Source organism: Anopheles marshallii, chromosome 2 (genome assembly GCF_943734725.1).
Source record: "Anopheles marshallii chromosome 2, idAnoMarsDA_429_01, whole genome shotgun sequence".
In the NCBI taxonomy this organism is placed as follows: Eukaryota; Metazoa; Arthropoda; class Insecta; order Diptera; family Culicidae; genus Anopheles; species Anopheles marshallii.
Window position 1 is genome coordinate 91423066 of NC_071326.1, and position 17143 is coordinate 91440208.

Genomic DNA, 17143 nt, shown 5'->3' on the forward strand with positions numbered 1-17143 from the left:
CATTCAACCTAACGTTGTTGCTTCCTCGAGAACGAACAAAGCAAGCCGGGAGCAAATATTTTCCACCGCAACTTCCCTCATTCTCTAAAAGTGCGGATATCCTCACTGAAACAAAAGCACCGGGGGAACTTTGGTATAATGGAACGGAAAGTAGCAAACTTCTAGCAGTAGTGCTGCTTGCCACCTGAGTAGTCGCCCCGGAAAAACAATGCACAACCGGTCTACCATAATATCCCGGCTGCTAGCTCTACTGCGTTGCCACGGTGATGCACCACTACATCTCCATCGTTATATCACAAAAAAAGGAAGTTCACTTTACACAAAACTCCTATATGCACAACTACAGGCGTATAAGCAGTAGCTGCCGGCTACATCATCATCGTCGTGTGCGGCCTGGTTGTTTGCTGGCAGCGCCAGGATGAGCCATAAAATTTTATAGTTATTTGCCTCTCACACCCTGCAACCGAGTTCGACCTCCGTGTGCTGAGGGAAATGAGTGTCGCGTTGGAGTATAACAGAAGCTGTGTTGACTTCCCTCGAAAAACTCTGCCCACAACTAGTCACCGAGATTAGTCACCGGGAACGGTTCGGTTGAAGTTTTCCCTCGTGGTGTTCTTTTCTCTTTGACGTTGCTTTGCAGTACCTAAAAAACGACGATTGCTAGTGGCCTCTTTTTCTCGCATTCTAAAGGCGGGAATGTAACGAATCCTGAACCATTCATTAGAACTGCATCGGCACCGAGCAGAGGGGTTATGTTTTCCGCCTTGATTACATTTTCCTTAGGTTAGGTGTACTGTTGAGGGGCATTGAGTTTTTTATGGGCATTTAAACAAGTTCGTTTGCCGAAAGGTACTTTCAGGGTAATATGGTGCAGGAACTCCAACTTGTTCGTAAGTCAGATTTTTGTATTTATGAATTTGTTTATTTTACATTAACTGTGGCGGGCAGGCTCCGCAAGATATAACGCGCATTACAATAGATCATATTGATTTACTAATCTTTAAACAGAACAACTAGTGAAACATGATTAGCTGTTCCACTAATCAAGCACAAACGATGTAATGAAATTAAATTACTTTCTCTCCCCAATCGCTAGCTGATATTTTATTACTAACAGAAAATCTTCACAAACTTCTACACTGTTTAAAAATTAAACGATTTCCAGCAGAACTTCTCTTTCCGCTAATGAAAGAAATATCCATTATCTCTGTTCAAAGTGTGGAACAACATTGAAACATTCCATCCGTGAGCAGACAGGGTGGATGAAAAATTCACTTCTATTTAATCATGTTAATTATTCATCTCTTCAGCAAACCATCGCATGCAGGTGAAGTACTTTTAAATGGTTCTATAAAACTGTTGCTAAAATGCTCCTTCCCGAACATCCTCAACACCCTGGGTGCGTGTCAGTTACCTCACCTGCTTATAGCAAGAAGAACATAAAGTTGATAAAGAAATGGCTTTTGCGAATGCAGAATAAATAATCGTAATGCCATCCGAAATAGAGTTTCCTCCAAATGGAACCCTGGCAAATGTGTATTAAGATCTGGGTCAAGAGTGGTCTCTCCAAAAAAGTATCACATTTACCCATTACGCGGGTCACAGGTTAACGATCCCCGGGCACGGACAAACAATCCCGTAGCTCATTACCACGCTCGAAGCTACCACCACCATACGTATGGTGAATTAATGCAAGACCCATACAGAATCCGTCCCATCCCTGTGCGTGTCTCGTGCAGACAGGGAGAAAAGCAGGACAAAAAGACCTGTGTTCGGTCCCGGCCCCAGGGTGGGATTAATTAAATCTAATATTTTTCACCATCCCTTGCATATATCCTGGTTCCCGGGCTGTGGTGGAAATAGGCCAGGTCGAATTATGGCCATTTTGGCGTTAAATTTTGCTGCCCAACGATTGTATCCAATTTCGATTCGCCACCCGCGTCGTGCTTTTTTGGAAGCTCCCAATGCTCCTCTGCACTGTACGCTCCACTAATAGAGTAATAATTTTGACCAGCACGTGACTTGTCCCTGGGGCGCGTCTGGATCCGGTGCGGCTTAATTTTTCCTTTCTTCAATACCGTCCGGGTGTGGAGTGTGAAGTTATGGTACAAGTTTCATCGGGGCGCATTACCCATCGGGTCGTGGAAGGGAATTGGTCGAGGGCACACATATATATTTGTGATTTTAGATAGCTGGATTAGGCAGTATGCAAACTTCATGCTGACACTCACCAATAACGTTCAAGGTAGCAGCGGGTGATGCGACACGGGCTCCGGAGGCTCGTGCCGTCGCCAAACACACGTAGTCGCCCTGATCCAGCGTGCCGTTGACCGTCCGGATATGGAGATTGGAACCGCTCTGGTAAATGCGCTGCGGTGTACCGAAATTTAGACGCTCGTGTACCGGAACAGGGACACCTAGAATGGGAGGATGTCGGTGAAATGGTTTGGGAAAGAAATGTGCAATGGGGCGCTTAATTATTTGCAACCGGAACCATATTTTCGGGCGCACTAGCCTTACCGTTTCTCGTCCACGAAAAATCGATCTCATCGTCAAACAGTGCACGACACTCGAATGTGACCGGTTCACCTTCAAACACCTGCCGGTTCTGGGGCGTCACGGTAAACTGGAACTCGCACCGAACCGTAGCTGCAATGACAGAAAAAAAAGAATGAGTGTGGCCGGGTTGATAAGATGGGAACAAAAACTAATCAGAAAAATACATGGAGCTTGTTTAGAACAAGTGAAAAAAAAAGAAAAGCGGGTAAGAACTTTCCCATTACCAGCAGGTGCCGGGTGCCGGGTTGCAAAGATGAAACATAGTTGTATTGTTCAACAAGCAACGTCTAATCGATCCAGTTTCCAGGTCCTTTTGCTCCCAGTTTTGGGAACTGTCTAGTGTTTCCACAGTTGCTTAGGACCTTTTCGATGAAGGCAGCACAGCACGCGGTATCGATAAAAATGTTAAACGATTTTCTATCAGCACGGTGAGAACTACTGTCATCAAACTCAACCCCTGAACGCAGGCAACTGACTGTTGTCGAGCGTTCCATTCCAGGCCCAGGTATGACAACCGTGCCGAACCGTCACGCAGAGATTGGCTTTCGGTACAAAAAGGGCGTAACGAAAATGGGGTTCGCTTTTGGAACCAACGCTTTCGGTGCAAGAATTTTGAAACATAGTTAGGAAGTTTCTGCCATGATTCTAGGACACAACCTCACCCCATCTTTCGAGGAGAAGGTGTGAACGGTTTAGGAACTGATTTTTCCGAGATTCTAGATAAGCGATAACTCTGACGACGTTTCTCGACATTCCCGGGCCATCGCGCTCTTCCATGCTACGAACAGGGCTGCTTTTATGGAATTTGATTTTCTACTTCCGATAAAAGTGAAGGTGCCATTTCCCAACCGGCAAGAAGTTTCCACTAACGTGTGCGAAAGGGTGCAAACGAAGCGGTTCCGTTCTGCGGGCAATGCGGGGAAACGTTGGCACATGAATTTTGATATACTTTAGAGGTGAAAATTATGTTATTATCGTGCATATTTGCGTGTGTCGTTAAACGGCGTACAAAACTTCGGGAATGGCAGTTCGAGCGTAAAACAGGACGTATTTTACACTTTACACACCGTACGTAACTGCTTAGGTGGGAGTGTAAAATGGAGTTAGGGCGGAAGTGTGTTATCTTCACCTGGCAGTACACTAATTTTGATTTTCCTACTGCTTATGATGTTATATACTGGATGTTGAGAACATATTTCGATTTATAACAGAATTCTCATTCAGTGGGACCATTTTACGAGAGTACATTATGAGTCACTAGGTTTTCTTATCATGCTTTAGCTTAAATACATTCTCCATCAACTTGGTTACCAAAGTTGTCACAAAAGAATGCCTCAATATAGAAAAGCTTACGCAGAAATTCAAAACGCAACATGCCAACCAACGGTTCCAGTTCCAACGTCCCACCCAACGATTCACCTGATCGGACGAACATGATTTGTGTCGCGTGAGCTTTTTGTTGCGCTTTGCCCTGGCAAAACGTAACAAACATTAATCCCGTGCCGCTCATTAGCGCCAACAAATCCATCATCATCGGACTAAAAATAATAATAATGGTGGCTTTTCAGCACCATTAGAGCCGAACGGTTTTATAGGATGCTGGTGCTCCGCGTGGCCCAAGGGCAGGAAAAAGCAAATTACAATTTATTGCACACGAATAGTAAACTTTTTAATTAGAATAACCTCCGTTCACCCCCGTTGCCATTGGATGCCTTGTCCCAGGGATGAATGGAATCCATTTCGAGGAATGCGAGTTCGCCGGATTAACAGCCGGCTATGGCCCTTTCTGCGTGAAGGGCTCCAAAACGCTCGGCATGCATTTTCCGTGCGACTCGTTGGCCCCTTTTGTGCAATGGGATGAAGAGCGAGCGTTTGCTCTTGCGCATTGGCAACACTGGCATAAAAATTAATGAACCATTTCCCGAGCCTGCAGCCCGAACCAACCGGAATCCGAAGCAGCGTGGAAAGGAGGGCGCAAAAAGGACGTCATTCTATTTATTTCCGCTGCAACAACTACATAACAACAAATGGGGACACACAAACAAGTGGCTCCAAACCAAGAGCACCAGTTGGCGTTGCCATTTCTAAAGCGGAAGCATAGGGCTGGCTGGGTTGGAGGTTCCTGTCCACACGATTTGCGATGACAAAACACGCCAAAAAGCGAACGAATGTTTCCGCTTGTTACCTTGCGCCGGGGGTTCGGACGAGCCATAAAGTCGCGTTTCGCACTTCCTGGGGACAAACTGTCTTCAAACTGTCTCATTGTTTATTCCACCCACTGTCAGGGACTCGAATTTTGACGACAAAACGGTTTCGTGTCCCGTTTGCCGTGTATTTCAAGCCCGTTTCGGGTGGTCCTTAATTTTCCCTTTTTTATTTCATTTCACCTTTTTCGATCGCGTGTCGATGAAAACTTAATCCTGCCATTTATTGGGACCGTTTTCCGGGCGTTTTACCTAACTCCTTGGCCACGCAAATACAACAACATTCTTAAGAGACGTGTGGTTTCAGGACACCAGAGAGCACGTGGTGACCGGATTCATGTGCGTGCAGGTGTGCGATTTGTCACACGTGTCACCATGATTTTTGGGATTTTCCACCAATGCTAAAGCGTAGGAGCTTTTTGTTTGCTCACGTGAAGTAAAGCAAAAAATCAACACATGCTAAAGGAAAGCTGTTCCATTTGCATGTTGAGTGTTGCGGCTATGCTTTCCCACTTTCCCGATGGCAAATTCCGATCTCTTACTGTACTCTCGTAAAAAGTAAAGACCGACAATCTTCCGCTGCACAACCGCTAGCAAACATAATAGCAATGCCAAGAAATGGCAGCTCCACCAAAATTGTTTCTACTCGTCCTTATTAACGGCAGCAATATTCAGGAGAACCATTTTTCCTAACCGTTACGATACTTTTTTTGGTAAATTGAAACATTCGACGGAATTTCATTGGATTCCTTATAATGCGAGTAGCAAAAGTATTAAATAAGTTTTTACATTTGTTGTTATCCCTCTACTGTTGGTTGTATTTGTTTAAGAAACGTTCATTGATCGTACCTTATTTTATTAAAGATAAATATTCAAAAAGTTCAAGTAGGTATCGTTGAGGTTGTGGCCTAAGGCTGATGCTAGTCGTCAAACATTTGATTACCGATGCTACGTAAAAGGATTTAAGAAAGTAAGCGACTTTCTTTAATGTGGTCTCTTTTATATTCAAATTGGCACAACCTCTGCGTTAAGGTGAGTCGGTATCAATCGACTTCAAATTTCTCTTCCATTATTACAGAAGAAAGATTACGATTACCAGCAATCGAGCAACTCGAAGCAATGATAAAGAAATAACTTCTGATTCCAATGGCAAAAAACGTGTTCCAAAATAATTGCTATGCCCTTTTTATTTTGATAAGAAATCTATTCCAAATAGTGGTGAAAGAAGGAGAGAAAACCGGGGGAGGGCGAGTGTGAAACCACAGTACCAGAGTGCCAGAGATCACTCGAGTGCGATAAGGAAAAAGTCCATTTTGGCAAACATTGGGCCAACTTAGCGAGTGCCCCCGGAAAGGAAACCGTTGCCGCCGTCGTCGGAGCAATTGACTTTCCCTTATCACATTGAATGTTTGAAGTGCCGCGAATTTCTATGCGACAAATGGGGCTTTTTGGCTTTTAAGAATAATGGTACACATAAGAAAACTTATTACAATCAGTTAAAACAGATAGCAAAACTGAAACCATCTACAGACAAGACATCTACACATCATCAGACATCATCTTGTTCGAAAAGTAATCAACTAACGTTAATGTTAAGAAATCATTGAACTTCTGGTATACGAGAGCGATCCTCCGAAGAATCAATTAATTTTAACGATTTAGGAATAAAAACGGAAGAAAATCGGGACGGTGGCTGCAACCTCGTCTGTACTTACCGAAAGCGAACTGCACCAGCAGCACCAGCAACATCGTCCAATTCAATCTCGCCATTCTACGAATCACTGTTCTTGCTTTTGATTGCATTTCGACAGCACAATGCACTTTCTTTCTTTTCGGAAGCAAACCCCACCCCAAAACAAAAATCACTTATTCAACGAACAGCACCTGCATGCACTGGCAAAACAATTCCTTCCTATCTGCCCGGTCTACCTCTTTCACGCACCTTAACCCAAGCAATCAAACTGCATCGGATGCTGCACGCGGGTTGCATTAATACATCTCGCTTCGTCTTATCAAACGCCGGACAATGCACTGTAGCACGACACACGCGACACCGACGAAGACGATGAACGGTTGTGCTGCATTTTGATGCAGTTTTTGGCAAACCTGAACAACTTCACATACACATACGCGTCCACGCACACACTCTAATACACTGCACACACCAAATACGCTGGCTCGAATGAACGAGAAGAAGATGCTGGCTGCCGGTTGTTGTTGCTATCTCGCCTACTCTCTATCTTCTAAAACTTACTGCTTCCTTTGTTGTACTGCCGCATCGAAGATAGATGATTTGATTTTCAGTTCACAATCTTGCTTTCTTGAAATGGATTCCGTCTCTTCTCATGCAATCTGTTAATGGCATTAGCAACACAATTCTGCAGTTTTTGTTGATTGATAACACTTGTTTATGTTGAAGATGTTTCGCTTACATTTGGCAACTATCTTTCGTTTAACTTGTTTTCCAAAACCACGCACACGCTCACATTATTTTTGTGTTTTATGTCTGAAAATGCCGGTCAAAATCGACACACTACACAAGGGTAAAAATCCAAGTTTAGCCGGTTTTAATCGTTTCTATAGACGCTTGACTTGCACTGCACGTAATTTTAGCGTCCGACTCTGTCGGGATACGCAACACAACTCTTCCAGCGCAACTGAACGCAAACGCACGCAACACGAATAGTTCGCTCATTTGCGGATAATACAGGAGGGAAAGGGATACAATGAGATTGCTCTGCATTGCTCTCACTGTTGCCGTATTCGCTCGTTCTCCCGTTCTCTCTTATTATGTACTGTGCTTTTAAATAGGTTTAGTCAAAGGTGCAGGGCTCCGATATAGTTAATATACTAAGGAAATAGTAAAATACCTACGGTTCATCAATAAATTTCCACTGTACATGTATGTTATTTCACATTTTTATTACATGATGTGTAAAAGATATTGAAAATATTTTAAACATTCCCAAATTGACTAACCCTGTAATGGCGAGACGCATAAAAAATTGTTCGAGAGAATGGAATGAAATGAAAATGATACGCACACTCTTTCAATTCCTGCCCTTCATCTGTGCTCTCTTTCTCTTCCGTGTTCTCTCTATCTTAGTACTCCAAAGAAAAGTTATGTGCTCTTCCGTTTTATGTCCTGCTCTTTGTTTACATATTTCTACGCCGGTGACGCTAAATTTGTTTGACGCTTTTCCGGTGGTGTTAGTTAAGGTGCGTTTAACGTCAGATGGATTAGTGTGAAATACAGTGTGTACCATAAAAATAAAAAAGCGTTTTGGACAAATAGCAATGTCTGAAGATAAAATCACATCAGTCTGGTAAGTCGAAGTACAATCGAAGTAACCATTATGGATTATAATCATCATCAGTTTTGGTTCAAACATTCTGCTGTTAGGAAGTTCTTTCGTTAAAATTCTATATTTTCGGACACGTATTTAAAGCTAAAGAATTTAGCCGTAAAAAATCTCATACCATGGCAGCCAACTCCCGTAAACCTTCTGTACGTGGCGATCCCAAATCATTGAAAAGGCAACAAAAAAGGCGAACAACTTCTTCAAAATATCCAGCTCCGAATCACCGGCTAGCTGTAAGCAAAAAGCGTACCGCGATGTCACGCCCCAACCGTCCCGGAATGTCCCGTAGTAGTGTCGTATCAAGCGACTACAATCCAACGCGTTTGGCCATAACAGATTTGACGATACCACCGGAAAGCCGAAGAATGGTAATCTGTGATGGAGAAAACATCGCATTTAATGACATCACCAGAGAGTATTCCGCGATCCGGATGTACGAAGCTTATCAGTGGTTTGTGTCAAAGGGATTCGAAACTATCGTGCTATGTCCCGATTACGTACTAAACAACCTTGTAGGACAGCTACCCTCAATGAATTTGGTAATGATATCAGGGATTTCTTATAGAGAAACCAATCCATCTACTAATGAACCATTTGAAATGGAAATTCTAAGCAGGGCAAATCACACCGGAGCGGCAATCGTGTCTGAACGTTCATTCAGTACGACGTACTACGACTACGAGGACGTCGTAAAAAATCGTGTAATTGGATTCACTTTCTTCAGGAATTCAATTTTTATCCCTGTGGATCCGTATGGAAGGGCGGGGCCTTGGCTAAGAGTGATTCTGTGTAAATAAATTATAAACTTAAAGACCCTTTAATCATACATCTGCCAAACATTAATCTACCGTTATTGGTTGCCGTTTATTACGCACCTTCAGGCGTGCTTTGATTCATGTCTTCTCGACATGACTATATCCTAAACCACATGGCTACATTGTTACAAAATACAGTTGTTGGACATTTTAGTTATCTCTGCACTGTGTATCACGTCCTAGAACAAACTAACGTTCAAATATAGAATCGATTGATAATGGAGAAATTCGTAGCAAGCATAGGCCAAACATATAGCACTTGTATAAATGATTATTCCCACTGACTGCTCACCTAAACTTTTCCTGCAACATGGGAGTACACTACTCTTATTGTGTAGTGTATCACACTATAGTGCCGGTATTATTTCAGTGGCAACCGGTGTTACCACATTCTTTACAATTGAACACAATGAAGATACAAAAAAGAAGAGGAGTAAACAATATGATCCTGTCTTTCCGTCGTTGTTGACTACATCTACCGTACTATATACTACAAGCCATGAGTAACAAAAAGGAAAGGATGAGGTTTGGTTTTGGACGTGGAGAGTAAATTCGTTATCAAAAAAGCAATATTCCCTGTACAAAGGTTCTAAAGATCGTCGTCACCGATCCACTCGAACGCTTCGTTCTGCACGGAATCTTTGCCATTTTTGAAGCGTACTGTCGTGTTGAACTCCTTCAATTTGCGTCGAATAAAGGAAGACCCGTTGTTTGTGGAGTGTTGTTGTTGCGTCGCCTGGTTCGATGTTCCGTTGTTGCTACTACTATCGTTCTGCAAATATTGACAGAGGACTTTTATGTAAAATGTGTCGCAACACGATGCCGAATGTATGTAACACACACTTACATTAACTAGATTGCAGAGAGTATCGGTTGAACAAGAATCAGTTATGCAATGATTTGATCCATCTCGTCGAATGTAGCAGAATGGCGTATAATCTACATGTTGTGGGTTCTAATGGAATTGTAAAAGCCAAAACACGAATATCAATAAAAAGGTCAGTTGAAGAAGGTCTACGCAACAAGTAACCTGCAAATGTGCGGGATCGGATCCATTCTTCTGATTGAGCAGCTCATCGACGATCGACTGAAGGCACACGGACATAAGCATCGACTGTTCGCTATAGATTGTAATCCACTTGAGCTGGTTTTTCGCCATCAAGTACTCGAACGAAAGCTCCAAGCTGATCGTGGACGATTGTGATGGCGATGGTTGGGATGATTGTTGCAAGCGACCATTAACAGTTGAGGATTGTTCTTCATTCTTGCAAAAGTAAAGACAAACTCATTATCATCCTATTACGCTCAGACACACACGGGCTACTTACAATATGAATAGGAGTTACACGCCAGCAGCGGATGCGCGTGACTTTGAATTTGGTTTCCTGCATCTCTTTGCCCTCGTATGTCAGCAAATTGAGTTCCTTGTTTCCCAGCACGACCGTCGCTATCGTATTCGGTTCGGGAAAGTCCACATTGGCACGTGGAAACTGTAGACATCCGTACAGTGGTAGCTTCCGGACGACTTCCAGATATTCGCTCTTGCTGCCCCGCGCCTGCATGTTTGTGAGCTGCTCGCTAAGATCGCGGGACGTTACGATCCAGCCCCGTTCGACATCGCTGAGCGCTTGGATGTAGAGCAGATTAAGCGCGATCCGATCACGCATCAGCTCGACATCATAGCACGGATCCCAGAATCCGGTGCGCAGCACCAGCTTGCATTCATCCCAACGCTTCGCTGAAATGTACGGAGCTTCAAAATCCATCAAACGTTTTACGATCGTCAACTCGCCGTTTGGCTCCTTGCGCATTAGGTAGAGCGCAAAGTAGCAGGCACGATCCTTCGGTAGATCGATCAGTGCACAAGCCTTCTCTAGCACCTTGCTCGTGCACTCGGTTGTGTAGACGTTGGCCGATATTCGGTAGCCATTCATAAGGTAAACGTCCAGCGTTACCTCACTACATTCGGTAAATGAAGACTCCTGCTGAGCGTTCAACAAGAACGCGCGCAATAACTCCGACCGGCACAGTACCGGATCCTGGCCCACTGCAAAACAAGTGTGTAGGAAAAGAAAAGATTATTATCTCATCGAAAAGTATCAAGATGCGCTGTATATTCTTACCTAGCTGTATGTAACGCTCTAAGCTCAAACGCCTCTGTTCGATTTGGTTCGGTGTGAGAGAGAGCAGTTTCTTTGGAGGAAAGCTGGGAAGTGCGATCGACGGTAGAGACCTTTTAAGCTGTTCGTGCAGACTGTGCAGCTGCTTGTATCGAAGGCAACAGTGAAAACTGCCGTTTATGTGAATGTTGAAGCCCTGTAAAGAATTATAAGCAAACCAATAACATTTTTTAGGAAATAATCTGAAATGGGAATCCGGCAAGAATTAAATGTCATGCCATACTAATCAATGAATACAAGATTACGCTACCGTCATGCAATGAAGTGAAACGATTTTGAATCCAACATTGTTAGTAATACAAAACTAGAACGCATCTTATGCACCTCCAGCTATTTCCAACACCCAACGACGAAAGATAGTTCAACTAGCCGCCAATTATAAATCAGTTTTTATTTAAATGATTCCATCCATCGTCTGCTTTTAAAAGGTTTGTACATGATCGTTCCAACACGATTTCTCACAGTTTTTTGGGTACCGATTGGACAAAAAATAGCGCAGCGTTCATGTCTTCACTCTTTACTTCAACAACAATGAAGCGGTGCTTAAAACGTATACCATTAGAGTGGTAGCCAAGGACAAGTGGATTTTGCCTTAATTCTCGCCCCGTCTTTTACGATCCTGCTCTTATCACGAGCGGTTTGACCGAAGGTTCAAATGTTTATTTTATACGTATGAAAAAAGGGTAACTATAAAAAGAAGTAAAGGACGTTGCTCATCATATTCTTTGGTTCGAAACATCAGAGTAAATCAGTCAAGCAAACGCACTGGTCCATGCGGATTAATCAATAAAACGAGTCAACGGGTGTTCCCCAGTATTTTCTTCACTTCACAAATATTGGACAGCAGTTTCTCGACCCACAGAGTTTATCTCATACACAGCCCTTTTTACGCCCCGAATAGATCGATTCCTACTCATTAAACATTCCGTTTGGCCATTGCGTGCGTATCGACAGTAACCGCCGGGTCGTAGAGCCGGTTTGTTTATACAGTTTGTTTGGTGCGTTGAAACGGTGCGGTCGAAAATAGATTCGATCCAAAATATGGACCAGGGCAGCATAACTCTAACCCGAATGTATATCGAACAAACATTGGAAAAGTGGCCGGTTTTCACAATATCTGCAATAGAAAGTGGCAACAGGGTTTCACCAAACAGCAAGGATAGTCTTTTGAGCCAATCACGATGGAACGTACCTACACCTAGACCGTTTTGGGTATCACTTGAAATTATACATCTCATCATTCTAGTAATTTTTCACAACTGCCAAAAATGACTACTGAAGTCGCCGAACCGGTTGTGTGGAAGCAGATGTGATTCCTGTGGCATTACAGGAAAGTTCCGAAAATTCTTGCAACAATAGTGTACATCGCATATCCTCAATCATCTTTGATTTGACGTAAAGACATTTTTCTACATCGAAAATTGACCATTTCATAATGAGTGATATGTGTCCAATTTCTTAATGAGCAGGACTTCATATCCATTCGGATTTTGATGATGATAAGTCCCTTCTTGTATCCCAACGCAGAGTTGAGAAGGACAGCATTATCTTTGCGGCACATTACAATTCTTTTGCTCCATAAGTGGCAGCACTATACATTTCCGAAAAGTAAAAAAAGTGGTTACCCTGAGTCTCAATAGCTCTCTCTATATCTATAGTATCTATATATCTATCGACGGCCACAAATATCAGAATTAAATAATGCCTCTCATGCATAAGACAGGAAACAATTGGAAAACAAAGGATTCAAAAGTATGTGGAGTTTTAAAATGTCCGTTCGTTCGTTATACAGTTCGTTCCGTATATGTTGACAGATTTGTTTATGCAAACCCTGCATTTCCACTGAGCTGAAGGAGTGAATAATTTACTATAAGCTACGGCCATCTCTCCGAGATATTAAACCTGATTTATCATCACGCATATTCTTCAATATGATGATATGTTGAGTTTTTAAACGATCGCTTCTGCCAATACCTTAATTTTATTTAGACTGGACTAATTTTTAAAGCAAATCTCTCTCCTTTCTCATATCTTAGCACAGGGGCGAATTCCAGACCATAAAATATCAATAGCTCTGTTCTGCTCCAATTAATAGGCAGTCAGACTGTAGATGCGCTTCATAGCAAAGTGGAAATGATCCTATACAAACTCACTACCATTTTACTGCACTCGTCAAAGAAAGCGTTGATGAGGGATCACGCCCAGACCATAGAAGGGCGAGTGCATTAGACGCACGCGGAAAGAACGATACGAGCTGGGCGTTGATGACCGATACGACGAGATGGTCTGGAACATGGAAATCCTCCACAATGACCAACGTTACTCGTTACGTGTTTTCTGCGGCTAGTAGGAAGATGGAATGAAGAACGAAAGCAACCCCCCTGTTTCATCACGCCTCATCGGTTCGGTTTCTCAAGTGCAGCAAAACGCAAATCCAAACCATGGAACCGCTGTTGGAACGCAAAGTGAAAAACTTCCATCCCAAAAAGCGTAATCGCCTTCTCCACGTCTTGGCAGGCTTGCGGTACAAAGAAGCAATCAGAGCAGCAAGCGCTCGATTCCAACGGCTACTACTACTACGCCCAGTGCCAAATAGACGCAATCAATTGTCGGGCAGAAGGGAAATTTAATTGGATAAACTTAGATGTAAGCGGTAACAACGGGTACCTTGGGACGTGGTGCTGAAAGACGGAAGGAACCTTACCGTGTACGATGATCCGCTTCCATCGGATACGAACTCTTGTGTGTTGGGTATCGAAAAGTGCATCCTATCTGCTAGCGGCTACGTATATTTGCGGAAAATGTGCGGTGTACTGTTTCGGCGATGAGATTCTGGCCTTTCGTCTGGTACACGGACATAGGTCAACATCCGCTTGCAGCTGCAAACTTTAACCCTATTAGCGTATGCCCTAGTACAGCTTTGTCAACAAGGTTATAGCGATGGTGTTCATTACGTGTCGGTTAAGCTTTTTTTTTTCTTTCCCCAACCGTTTGTTTCGGTGTCGGATACCTACAAGAGTACCGGTTTTTTTTTTTCGTTTTACCAAACACTTTTAGCAACTTTTCACATCTTTACTCGATGGAATGGCTGTAACTCTGTGGGATGTGGCAAGGTTTCCACACGATCATCCTACGCGTTACTGCCAAACTGGATTGCGAGTTATATCGTTGCGGAAATGATACTACACTCGTCTGCATACACGGGTGCACTTGCAACGATTGGGTTTAATTGGAAAAATATCCGCACAGATTAATCTATTCAGCAGCAATCCGCTCGCAACTCTGGGCACACACAATCTCCTACAGCTCCTTCCTACACAGAGCACCAGGGCACAAGTTGATTTTCTCCAAACTCACAATTTCACTAATATGTGAAACAACTACTTGCTTTATTCGTCCGAGTGGCTATTTACCGGATTACCCACTTCTATTGCTACGCGTACAGCAACAGTGGAAACCAACAACGAACGACGGACGAAGGAAAGTGTTCCGAATTATCAACACAACCCAGAGTGTGGAGTAAAAAACGAATAATCACAAAAAAAAACAATGGCAGTGCTGCCGTACCAGTACAACTGTTGACGTTTGCTTGACGTTTCCACAAATGCACAATGGGCGATGTTTTAATACCGGACAATATTTTAATCGATTTGAAAAATGTCGTTTCTTGTGCTGGTATCGAGCGTACATGTTGGTAAATTGCTAATTTAGAAAAGCCTCACATTATGAAAAGCTAGATAAATAGTATTCAAAGACCTCAGTGTATATATGCGTAATCTAAAATTTGGTTTTGATTAAAAATTTAGAATTTTGATGAAGAATGAGTTTTCTTTCGACTGCATGTTTGGATCCATTACATTTCCCGTTTAAATTATTCATATTTTTATTGATAACAGAGACTACTACACATAGTGAAATTAATGCTGTGTCGTGCATTGCTCGTCCCGTCGACGGGTGGATGCGGTAGTACACGGTAAGGTGGCCAACGTTAAGCACCCCAGCACAGCCGCCAAACCGCACCCGTACGATAGCACTCCTCTATAATACTCTGGACATTCAGAACGGTCGTGACATTTCCTAAAACAAAACAAATAAAACAATAAAATGGCCAATATTAAAAACATATTTACGCCATATTCTTCTGCTAGCCACTTACACCGACTCGATGATAACTACCACCACACCGGTGATCAGTTTGTCCGCGAACGTGACAGCCGAATAGATAAATCCACCCTGATCCGCATGCTTCCCGATCATGTCGGCCGTAATGCACAGGCTGCTAATCATCGTGATTGAGTTACCAGCTCCAAATAGGGAGGCGATCAAAAATAAGGACAGTGTGCTGAACGATCCCGAGCCGGGCGTGAGGGCGACCCATAGGCACACACTTGTACTTATAATGGATCCTATAAAATACACCCAACTGTTGCCGATAAAGCGGTTGGTGTACTTAAGCAGCAGTGACGCTACGAATGAGGCGAGAAAAGACACAAGTGGAACCGTTGCCAAATGTTCAACGTTGGCATTGTTTTCCGCTGGTGTTACATCCGGTTGATATGCACGCTCGTCCAACCATAGAGGCATGTACACCAGTGACGTTGTCATAAAAAGTCTCGAGAAGACGTACCTTAAAACAGCACATAAGAAATATTTAGTACCTTCAAGGAGTAGTAGCTAGAAGCGCTCCACTTACAGTAAGGCATTCTGGTACAGTAGAGGTGATTTGAAGAAATTTTTCTTTGGTTTACGTTCAACAATGGTATCGAGTACGGTGGAAGATCCTGTTGAATGTTGAGAACCATTTGCTTTTGTCTGCTCATGTTTCACTTGCTCAATATTCGTTTCCGCTTGCGGTCCCGAAGGGCGGATGATGTTGTGCTGCAGTGCAGTATTCCGCCGATGCTCGTACCCGCTGAATGTGAGCGAAAAATTAAATAAAACCGACATGGACACGCCAACGAGTGTAAGAATCAGAGAGATATCCTGTGGAAAAGGAAGATGTGAGCTTAATTATTTTTAGTCATTTTGACGCGTGGAGTGACTATGGTGTCTTTCGTGGCCAAGGTAATCCTGAATATATGCACCTACCCGGAATCGGTACGCATCGCCTGGTCCAATCTGATTGTCTGTACTTGTACGACTCCGTAATACTGCCCACGTGACTATGTACACCACCACGTTGGACACGATCGACACCGAGTGTCGAATGGCGGTTAGATCTGATCGATCTTTCTGCGTGCGGGAGAGCTCCGGTATCATGGCAAGGTGCGTCACCTGTACGATCGGCCACCCAAATTGGAAGGCAAGTATCACGATTACGAAGTACAGAATTTCCCACCAGTGAGGCGCCACCGAACACCAGGGACACAGGGAAAATATCATCGGGAATGTAAGGAATACTATAAAGGTGCCTGTAACATTACAAGAATTATACGCATTAATGTAGGCAAACAGTGAACATCTTACTCTCGCAGCTCTTTCCCTCACCTGCTATATGCCACTGTCGCTTCGTTCCATATCGATCCGTCAGGAGACCCACGATCGGTGTCGCAATAGCATCACCGACCTGTCCCAACATCACCATCGCACCGGCTTCGGCTGCCGGCATTCCTAGCGCACCCTGCATGAACAGGAGCGTATAGCTGAACCAAATGCCGGCACAAAGATCATTATACACGTGACCCAAACCGTACCCAATCTTTTCGCACATCTTCAGTGTGGAACGCTTGTCCAACTGGGCACGTTCCATGTCGATGCTAGTGTTGGGAAACGTTGTCGGGGTCGTTCCGGGATCGGTGTGTGGTTCTGTTCCATTTACTGCCGGCACTACCGTTCTTGTGTCCGTCGTGGCACCATACCGGTGGATTGTTGTGCTGCCGTTTGCCGCTGGAACTTTGTCTCCAGAGCTGGCCATGTTGTACGCTTGGACCGGTTAACGAAGGTAAAGTTTATTTAATATCCGATATAAGGTATGGTGCCTACAGATTACAACAGGACTATCACAACATACGAGCCCATTTTAT

The 17143-nt window shown here is 43.5% G+C and overlaps 3 protein-coding genes across 3 annotated transcripts in view; all 3 read right to left on the reverse strand.

The window, feature by feature from the left end:
- The window catches only part of LOC128718974 (tyrosine-protein kinase-like otk), a 44702-nt gene extending 38136 nt beyond the window's left edge, over window positions 1-6566 (reverse strand). Inside the window, exons 1-3 of the mRNA XM_053812592.1 lie at window positions 6479-6566; window positions 2521-2649; window positions 2232-2417 (exon numbers count right to left, since the gene is read on the reverse strand). Of these exons, the coding sequence (XP_053668567.1) occupies window positions 2232-2417; window positions 2521-2649; window positions 6479-6566 (403 nt within the window). The remainder of the gene's footprint in view (window positions 1-2231; window positions 2418-2520; window positions 2650-6478) is intronic.
- Window positions 6567-9529: 2963 nt separating this feature from the next.
- Window positions 9530-13887, reverse strand: LOC128707931 (sorting nexin-17). Its single transcript, XM_053802888.1, has 6 exons — window positions 13825-13887; window positions 11064-11256; window positions 10269-10987; window positions 9971-10204; window positions 9788-9895; window positions 9530-9712 (listed from the first exon to the last, which is right to left on the reverse strand). Exons 1-6 carry the CDS (start codon window positions 13885-13887, stop codon window positions 9530-9532), a joined length of 1500 nt encoding a protein of 499 aa, XP_053658863.1.
- Window positions 13888-15037: 1150 nt separating this feature from the next.
- On the reverse strand, window positions 15038-17034 carry LOC128718838 (major facilitator superfamily domain-containing protein 12-like). Its single transcript, XM_053812453.1, has 5 exons — window positions 16608-17034; window positions 16209-16531; window positions 15814-16103; window positions 15277-15747; window positions 15038-15197 (listed from the first exon to the last, which is right to left on the reverse strand). The coding sequence occupies exons 1-5, from the start codon at window positions 17032-17034 to the stop codon at window positions 15038-15040; spliced, it is 1671 nt and encodes a 556-aa protein (XP_053668428.1).
- Window positions 17035-17143: the final 109 nt, after the last annotated feature.

Coding starts and splice junctions, on each gene's coding strand:
- LOC128707931 (XM_053802888.1), bottom strand. CDS start 13,887: ATGCACTTTTCGATACCCAACACACAAGAGTTCGTATCCGATGGAAGC. Junction 10,988..11,063: donor AGAGCGTTACATACAGCTAG/GTAAGAATATAC, acceptor CTTGTTTTGCAG/TGGGCCAGGATCCGGTACTG. Junction 9,713..9,787: donor CTCTCTGCAATCTAGTTAAT/GTAAGTGTGTGT, acceptor CAATATTTGCAG/AACGATAGTAGTAGCAACAA.
- LOC128718838 (XM_053812453.1), bottom strand. CDS start 17,034: ATGGCCAGCTCTGGAGACAAAGTTCCAGCGGCAAACGGCAGCACAACA. Junction 15,748..15,813: donor CTGTACCAGAATGCCTTACT/GTAAGTGGAGCG, acceptor TGCTGTTTTAAG/GTACGTCTTCTCGAGACTTT. Junction 15,198..15,276: donor GTAGTTATCATCGAGTCGGT/GTAAGTGGCTAG, acceptor GTTTTGTTTTAG/GAAATGTCACGACCGTTCTG.